Source organism: Bombina bombina, chromosome 4 (assembly GCF_027579735.1).
Source record: "Bombina bombina isolate aBomBom1 chromosome 4, aBomBom1.pri, whole genome shotgun sequence".
NCBI lineage: Eukaryota > Metazoa > Chordata > Amphibia > Anura > Bombinatoridae > Bombina > Bombina bombina.
Genome location: NC_069502.1, coordinates 443,418,356 through 443,428,519, shown reverse-complemented (window position 1 = coordinate 443,428,519; position 10,164 = coordinate 443,418,356). Strand labels below are relative to the sequence as shown.

General features: G+C 36.1%; 1 protein-coding gene across 1 annotated transcript in view; it reads left to right on the top strand.

Annotated features, from left to right (window-relative positions):
- Nucleotides 1-6,470: 6,470 nt before the first annotated feature.
- The window catches only part of CHRNG (cholinergic receptor nicotinic gamma subunit), a 54,976-nt gene continuing 51,282 nt past the window's right edge, over nucleotides 6,471-10,164 (top strand). Inside the window, exon 1 of the mRNA XM_053709057.1 lies at nucleotides 6,471-6,574. Within this exon, the coding sequence (XP_053565032.1) occupies nucleotides 6,532-6,574 (43 nt within the window). The 5' untranslated portion in view covers nucleotides 6,471-6,531. The remainder of the gene's footprint in view (nucleotides 6,575-10,164) is intronic.

Below are 10,164 nucleotides of genomic sequence, written 5' to 3'. Positions count from 1 at the left end.
TGTGGATTATGCCAATATACGAATAGTAAGAGAACTGAATTTGTGTCTTATACTAGTAAGGAAAAATTTCACATCAAAACACACTTTACATGTGATTCGGCATTTGTAGTCTATTTGTTAGAATGTAGCTGTGGGGTGCAGTACGTGGGTAGAACCTCGAGACCCCTCAAAAAAAGATGGGGGGAACACTTAAGGAATATTAGCAAAAACATTGCCAATCATAGTGTCCCTAGACATGCCAATCTATGTCACACGAACACATCTAATTCATTCAGTATATTCCCTTTAGAACAAGTGTACCCCAAATGGGGCAGGAACAGATATTTGCATCTAAGACAAAGGGAGACTTTTTGGATCTGGAAGATGCGTACCCTGTCCCCGGTTGGCTTAAATGCAAATATTGACATGGCTGCTTTTAACTAAATATTCCCTATAAAGTCCATCTGTATATAGTCCCCATATAGGCTCCTGCTATTCTACAACAGAACCCTCATTTAGGCCTCCCCTCTTGATCCATTACATAACTTGACAGGTTAACAATTAAATATATAAGTTTATGTCCCCTGTATCTGCGCGATTTGACCCCAATGTCAGAACAATGAAGACTGTATTCACTTCACTAAACTGGCCCCATATTAGAATGATAGGAGGTGTACCCTCATACTAGAGATCTAGTAACATAGTATTTAGTACTCTCTAAAGAGTAATCTTGACTATTTGAGTAGTCCAATACCATTCTACCTGCTAAGCTAGTTGTAGCCATGATTAATGTTCATTTTATATATACCTGTAGTTCTTGTACCATCTACTTTACAGTATGGGGTTTATCTTAATTATACATATTTTCGTATGAGATACCATTTGCACTGCAATTAGAATAAGTAAAGCTTATTTTTCATTTAACCCTTAGAAATTAGTTTAGTTACACCTATTGACACATTGCAGCGGATATACAACACACACTATCTGTATGCTTTTCTGAAATAGCCATACACCCAGTTTTTAGCATCTCAAATTTGAGTCCTTTCAGAGACGCTCCGGTACAAGTTTTTTTATATATTAATGTGTTGGATCATTCTGTATTCCTCATAGAGGAGTTAATTTGGTTTTTATTAATTTTTAGGACTTTATTATCCTTTGTTAAAGAGTAATTATATGGCGATTTCAACAATATGTATAAATACATATTTTTAAGTGACGATTTAGATATACCCAATATTGGGGATTTTATATTATATATTTTAAGATTCTGTGTGATATTTTAACAATTGATTCATAGATATATATTAATATAGCATTTGACTAGCTATTGGCTATATATAAGCTTGAAACTGAATCAATGTGTGTAGTGTGAGTAGGTGTGCCCGATCTGGTAGTTACTCGCTATTTAATAATTGTTTCATCACATATCAGAATATCAGCGATTTCAAGCTTATCACAGCTAAAGATTACATTACAGATTGTTATCAAACACAATGGTGCGTTTTAATACCAGTACTGCAGCGGTGAATAACACACCCCTTACGCAACCATGAAGGTGTGTATCAGTTCAAGCACCTTATTGGTTAGATGACGCTATTGTAACTCCCAGTATCTAGACACACCTACACACATGCGTGGTGTGCACTTGAGGACGCCGTACTGATTGTTATAAGTTCGTGGTTTTTATGTGTTTTATTATACACTTATGCACCTGAGGAAACGGTCACGTACAGACCGAGAAACGTTGTGCCATTAAAGTCTTATACATTTTAAGATTGCAGCCACGAACTTTCTTTTCTACCATTGGTAAAGTTTTATTTTGCCATCTCATTACCAACTCCAAATTTGCCTTGCGGTCTAAAATCCTCTTTGGAGATTACGGATCAGAATTGTTACAATCAGAATCGAGTGGATCTTCAGTCAGTTCCCTTGCAACACTGACTGCAGCCGAGACCACCAGCGTAGCTGAGACCACCAGCGTAGCTACCTCGATTGGCAGTGACGAGCGGTTTCTTACTACCACAGTGGAGTGGGAGTTAGCTAGACGACTCTGAGGGTCCAGGATGCACTTGTGACACTTTTCAAGTGTCTTTTATCTTGTGAGTATATGATTTTACTTGCACTGCGTGTTCCTTATCATTGGTAATCGCACTATGTTGGCGCCTTCTTTTATCTCCTTATCTATTTATTATCTACCCCTGGGTTACCAACAGGGATCGTTTGAAGAAGTGCTTGCCTCCTGTGATTTGGACATTACATCCACCGCAATTATAATCACAAGAACTTTATTTTATTTTTGGGAAGTTTTTATTATTACAACTTTGTGTCTAATATACGACCATTGCTTTGCTTGTTATGCTAGTACCCCTTTTATGATAAGGGTTATATTGTCATAATCACATTTATTCACTAGCATTCACTGTTATTTGAGTGTTTGGCCTAGGAATCACTTTATTTTGTTTCATTTATTATTTTTTAAACTATCACCATTGGGATTATTTATATACACTATATATTCATATTTATAGTGTTAGCAACATCCAGACCACTGGCGCACTAATTATATATTTTTAAAACACATAGTAACTGATCACAATTTGTTTCCAAAGCAACATGGAACCACAGAGCATAAATGGGGTAAAGAATTAACAAATCATGAAGACTTTTCTAACAGAATTGAGACATAAATGCAGACACCCAGGTGACAGAGTTGCACAGCAGTTTTCTGCATTTTTAGAAAGTATGGTTAATATAACGCCTTCTATATGGGCTTACATCATAGAGTCTGAAGAACATCAAAGGATATAAAGGTTACAAAATAAAGTGAAAGAAACACCTTGAATAATATTTTTTGTGTTCCACGTTTCAAAAGAAAAATCTTAACGACAACATGCAACAGAAAGGAAAGAGGAAAGGATTTATTCCAGTCTTTTCTTAATGTTTAAAAAGCTAACACATCCATAAGGGGACAGTCTTTAAAGTGAATGTAAATTTTGATGGTAAAGTGCCCGGTTTTTAAAACTTTGATTAAAAACAGGGGCACTTTAATTCATCAAAATTTTCATTTCACTCCTGTTGTGAAAATAAACTTACTTTTTAATCTTCACAGCAGCTCCAGCTTCCTCCACCTGTTTCAAAGCCTCTTCCTGGGTCTAAAATGAGGTATCCGGCTTCCTCCAATCACAGCAGTGAATAAGACACTGAATCCCCCGGGGGGGAATCTGTGATTGAAGGATGACCTATCAATCATTTCTGACATCAGAAATGGCTTGTGAGACCGGAGGAAGCAGCAGCTGCTGTGAAGTTTAAAAGGTAAGTTTTTTTTCACAATAGGAGTGAAATGTAAATTTTGATGAATTAAAGTGCCCCTGTTTTTAATCAAAGTTTTAAAAACCGGGCACTTAAGAATCAAAATTTACATTCACTTTAATATAGATCAGAAATTAGCCACTGCATTATAAAACATCTGCTAAAAAATAAATATTTTAAAAAGAAATAAAACTGTAATTGTAGCAGAATTTTAACTCATATGAGTTTGCCAAGTAGAGACAGATATAATAAGCTTAAACAAGGGTTAAACTAATAGCTATATGGAAGCAAATGCAACATGGGATACATTTTAGAAACAGAGTTTGGAGCCACAGTGTCTGACTAAAACTTCCTTGTCAAGGAAGCGCCTCTTTCCAGGTTCTGTAATAGATCTACAGATGACTGATCAGAGGCTGGAGCAATATGTACCCTATGCCAGTAAATTTTCCATCATCTATTTACCCCACAATGATCAGAAACCATGAGCCAGCCCCTAACTGGTAGGTCTGACACATTGTATGGGAAAGGCTAATTTAAGCAGGTCTGAATGACACATATTTTTCTGTAGCCAACAGATGTCTTGTGAAGACAAGCATTCAGCTGTTTACCCAGATATAACATGTGCCAGCTACTTAACCCATGGGATGCTGGGCCTTAGCAAACAGCTTTCATGCATGTTTCAGTCATTTATACAGCTAGCTTTAACCCGAGTACACTGAATCTTTCATGTCAGAAGATTAGAAGTCTTCAAATCTAGTTTTATGTCTAAGGCATGTTGTACAATTGCCAACAGTTTAGGCAGTTAGTCAATGTTATATGAGGAAAACATTTTTGCGTTCTTAAGCCATTTACAAGACGTATTTAATGGAATTTGACAAATAAAGTCTAGCACTCATATGAAAGAGCACTATTTAAACAGGTTAAATTTAGTTTTTGCTTAAACAAAATATTAGCAAAAGCACTTTCTTTTTATTTTACAGCTAAACTAAAGACTATGGAGCCGATTTCTTAAAGTGCGGGCTGACATGATCCGGTGTAGCAGATCATTTCCGCCGCACATCGATAAATGCCGACAGCATATGTTTTCAGCATTTATCATTGCACAAGCATTTCTTGTCAAATGCTTGTGCAAAGCCGCCCCTGCACATTCACGGCAAATCAGCCGCTAGCAGGGGGTGTCAATCAACCCTATTGTATCCAATCGGGCTGATTGCTGTCTTAAGACTGCTCCTTCTTAACTCTTGTTTCCAGCTAGCCTGAAGGCTTGCGCGGAAACAGCTGCATAAGGCAGCATATGGGGGTTAATAAAGCTGCCCCTAATTGCCCACTGGCTGATAAACAGAGCCCTAACTGCTTTATTGGCAGACAGTAACACACCTCACAAGCATAAAAACAAAGAAAAAAATAGTAAAAATTGCCTTTTAAAACAAAAAGATAATAGTAGGGTTCCATTGCTAGAGGACATGTAGATTTTTTTATGAAGTGGGATTTTTTGGTTACATATTTTATATGTAATGCTAACAAAACATGAACATTTAAAAAATTGATTGTCTGGGACTGAAGCCCAAGTATTATAGCCATATTCTCTGGGCTTTACTCATGCGCAGTCCATTTATCTCAGAGTGTGAGTGCGTGAGTATGAATGTGTGTAAATGTGACAGTATCTGTGTGTCATAATGCGACTGTAAATTAGTGTGTGATTGTTCATGTACTAGCATAGATTATTTGGGAAATATAACCTGATTCAGGATTTCATATTATATAACATATATTTGTAAAACTGATTGTAAACAACACCTTTAAAGCAACATTAAACACAAAAAATAAACATGCTATAAAAATTATATATGAAAATAATATTATAATGATGTTTACAAATTTGGTGGCTGATGAGGAAAACTCCCACAACTCTAGATATTTTTTGGAACCTAGGAATGCCTCCAGATGAAGTAATACCTCTAGTTAATTTTAACATGAAAATATGTGTACATTCCCATAATTCTACTTGTCAATGTTTTGGAAACAGTTAAATTGACCATACTAATTTGATGGTAAAGTTTAGGAACAAAACATGCTCATGTTGTTGTTTCGCATGTGTGTATATTTAAAGGACCAGGCAGTCAGCACTGTAGATTTGCATAATCAACAAATACAAGATAACAAGATAATGCAATAGCACTTAGTCTGAACTTCAAATGAGTAGTAGATTTTTGTTCTGACAATTTTAAAAGTTATGTCTTTTTCCACTCCCCTGTACCATGTGACAACCATCAGCCCATAACAAATGCATACATGTACCATGTGACAGCAATCAGCCATTCACAAATGCATACACACTTAATTCTTGCACATGCCCAGTAGGAGCTGGTGACTCAAAAAGTTTAAATATAAAAAGACTGTGCACATTTAGTTAATGGAAGTAAATTGGAAAGTTGTTTAAATGGCATGCTCTATCTGAATAATGAAAGTTTAATTTTGATTGAGTGTCCCTTTAACTGGACTCTTACACAGAACTTTTCACCCTATATAGACATACATAGAGTCCATTTGTTTATCATGTATCAAATATGATTGTATAAAAAGACACCAATGATTTGGTCACCTCTGGGAACTTCATCAAGGAAACATTTGAAAGCTATCAGTGATTTTACATTACATTACATATGTTCCTACAAGGCAGAGGGGTGACAGGACCCTCCCGAACCTCCGTAACTGGTATCAACAACACACCCTGTATTTATGCTACTAATACGCATATACCCTTATATTCTCTTTTCTATATCAAGAAAATAATGGGATGTTTAAATTTTGGTCATCTACGGTGAAACATATGATTTGTGTTGGTACATCTAATCATTCAAGAGTCAAAACCTCTAAAACGATTTAAAAAGTATTTGAAGTAAATGTGTTAATAGTCTAACTATCCATATACTCTCTTTACTGATCCCCTGATACCTTTAATGGAATGCTGTCCATCACTTCTGAACAAGCACAATACAACATGGCCCTCTACTGTCAGCACAGCCTGTTGATTTCTCTCTGGTCCATCTAAAATATAGCACAGTGCCACCAAAATGTAACACAGCACATTGTTATTTCCCTTTGTCTTCTTTAGTATCAACAGCTGACTATGCTTGTGACAGCTGGTAACAGTGTCCCAAAGGCCTGGGCTGTTCCCAAAAATAACCATTCCAGACATTACATTTACTCCACTCGGCACAGAAGACATGAGGAGAGAGCATGGACTTGTGGGCTCTGCTGGTCTCTCTGTGCATCATCACAGGTAAGGACATTACCTGAAAATCATGGGTGATGACTCGAATAAGTCAGTTTTTTACTTTTTCCTATTTTATTGCAAAATATAATGTAAGTAAAAGAATGTGAATATTGTCTTTTACCTTTGTTTTCATTTGAACTCATGATATATACATTTCAATTGCATTTCAAGATATGTAGAATTGATTGTTTATAATAATATAGCTCACACCAGAAAGACTATAGGGCTCTGGGTTTTAACTGACATCTTGTTGCCTTAACTGGATTTATTTTAATTTAAAATATGTGAGAATATACAAAGATGGTATTATAGCTAAACATTTGTTTAATAGGAGAGCTCCCTCTAGTGAACAAAAATATGAATTGAATTACATTGTCATAATTTGTAAAGTAAATTTCCTACGTATGTAAAATTCTATTTCAGAAAACGTAGATACCTGAAAAATGTATGGCAATATGAGCAATAAACTGTTTTAGCTCATGATATTTAAAATATTTAAACCTCACAACCATAGCTTTTATAATTCTGCTCAAGGAATTTGTTTCAAATTATTCAGATAGGGCATGCAATTTTTTTTTTCCAATTTACTTTTATCATCAAATTAGCTTTGTTCTCCTGGTATTCTTTGTTGAAAGCTAAACCTAGGTAGGCACATATGCTAATTTCTAAGCCATTGAATGCTGCCTCTTATCTCAGTGCATTTTGACAGATTTTCACAGCTAGACATTGCCAGTTCATGTGTGCCTTACAGATTACATTGTGCTCACTCCTGTGGAGTTATTTATGAGTTAGCACTGATTGGCTAAAAATCAAGTCTGTCAAAAGAACTGAAATAAGGGGGCAGCCTGCAGAGGCTTAGATACAAGTTAATCACAGAGGTGAAAAATGTATTAATTTAACAATGTTGGCTATGCAAACTGGGGAATAGGTAATAAAGGGATTATCTATATGTTTAAACAATACATATTTTCAAGTAGACTGTCCCTTTAAATGCTTTATAATACACATTTATTTTGTTTGGCAATTTTTTGCCATTTAAATAATTAACTGATGATATATATTACATATCTATAAAAGATTGTGGTGTTCTTTACGCTCAAATCCATATTACAAGTGTTGCGCTGTTAAATTACTGCAAATTCGGTTGCGCAAACTTGCGGTTATTTACGCTCCCCATATTTTCTATGGTTAGCGTTGAGCGTTAATGTGCACTCGTATGGCAAGTTAAAAGTAAATGCGTTTACTCAAACGCAATCACATTTACCGCTCAAACTTTTTACGTGACCTAAAAGGTTGCGTAAAGAGTTTCTCCGGAGAAACAGTTGCACTTAACTACACCATTAATCCCTAAACCGCCAAACACTAACATCGCAAACTACCGCTCTACACTATTAACCCCTATACCGCCACACCCCCACATAGCAAAGTAACCTTCTACACTATTAATCCCTAAACCGCTACACCCCCACATCGTGAAGTAACCTTCTACACTATTAACCCGCACCCCATTGCCAAGGTGTTTTTTTATGTTTGTTTTTTTAAGATTAGGGTTTTATTTTTTTCTGGGCAGCAAAATAGCAAAATGCACTTTTAAGGGCAATGCCTTTTCAGGGCACTTTTTGGAGTAGGTTTTTTTTTTTTAGATAGACTTTTTTTGGGGGGGGGGATTAATGTTATAAGGTTGCAGGGTTTTTTTTCAGAAAAAGCTAATAAACTTTAGGGTAATGGCCTACAAAAGGCCCTTTAAGGGCTATATTTGTAGTTTAGTGTTAGTATAGGTTTTTTATTTTGGGGTGGGGTTTTTTAAGTGAAAAATGTATTAATGTATTAAAAAAAAATGTTTTTAAGTGGGGTTCTGCCCTTTGCACGAGTCGGGTTAGTGCTCAAGCGATAAACATTTACTTTAAACTTGTAATACCAATGCTACCCGACTCGCGTAAAGAGCAGAAATCGAGCGGAGTGGTAATTACCATTCCACTCGTAATATAACCCTTAATGTTACATTGCTCAATTTTAATGTGACATTTGATTTCAAAAACATTTAAATTTACAATGTAATATTCTGATGTTGCTTCTCATAGTTTAAGACTATTCAAATCAACATTTAAATGCTTAATTTCACGGTTTTAAATATTTTTCCTAAATCAGATGTTACATTCACTACAAATGCAACATCTGAAACATTTAAAGGGACATAATACCCATATGCTAAATCACTTGAAACTGATGCAGTATAACTGTAAAAAGCTGACAGGAAAATATCACCTGAGCATCTCTATGTAAAAAAGGAAGATATTTTACCTCACAATCTCCTCAGCTCAGCAGAGTAAGTTCTGTGTAAAAAGTTATACTAAGCTGTTCCCAGCTGCAGGTAAAAAAAAAAAATGAAGAAATGAACAGCAGCCAATCAGCAGTGCTGAGGTCATGAACTCTTTTACTGTGATCTCATGAGATTTCACTTAACTCTCATGAGATTTCATAGTAAGCTAAATAGGGAAATAATATAAAAGTGCACGAGGCTCATCCCCTAAGCTGTCCCAGGACAGACACACTAAAATGCTGCTTAGAAATCCTTTACAATGGGAGGTGGCTACTGAGGAACTTTTGAGGTAAAATGTCTTTCTTTTTTACATAGAGTTGTTCAGGAGATATTTTCTACTCAGCTTTTTACAGCTATACTGCATCACTTTCAAGTGTTTAAACATTTGGGTATTATGGCCCTTTAATAATAGAAATTATTGTCAAAGCAGATAAATGTCAAAGAGAATATTTTTTTCTTTCATTCAAATGACAAATATTAATCTGGTCATGTAGCTTGCTATAAATGTTTGCTGACAACATGCACCTGGTCATATCTGATTCAATTTAAATAATCTTAAATTGTTACAGTATATATTGACTGAGTGAAAACTTGTTAATTTGGCTTATATTACATGTGAGACAATACTCACAAAGGATTTGGGCTGTGAGGGTTTGTAATGCTATTGCAAAGGTTCATGGGAAAAAAAGTTTGTAGAACACTGTTTTAGAACTATACTTTCTATGGTAAAACCTGGGGTCTTCTGTGTAAGTTTTTCCTTCATTTTAATCTGGTTCCCGCTTCCAAGGCGTACCGCTAGATTTGGAGTTTTGTCGGTAACGACCCGAAAAACTAACGCCGGCTTTTTTCTGGCCGCACCATAAAAATAACTCTGGTATTGAGAGTCCACATAAAGGCTGCGTTAGGCTCCAAAAAAGGAGCGTAGAGCATTTTTAACGCAGCTTCAACTCTCAATACCAGAGTTGCTTACGGACGCGGCCAGCCTCAAAAACGTGCTCGTGCACGATTCCCCCATAGGAAACAATGGGGCTGTTTGAGCTGAAAAAAAACCTAACACCTGCAAAAAAGCCGCGTTCAGCTCTTAACGCAGCCCCATTGTTTGCTATGGGGAAACACTTCCTACGTCTGCACCTAACACTCTAACATGTACCCCGAGTCTAAACACCCCTAACCTTACACTTATTAACCCCTAATCTGCCGCCCCCGCTATCGCTGACACCTGCATTTTATTTTTAACCCCTAATCTGCCGCTCCGTAAACCGCCGCTACTTACATT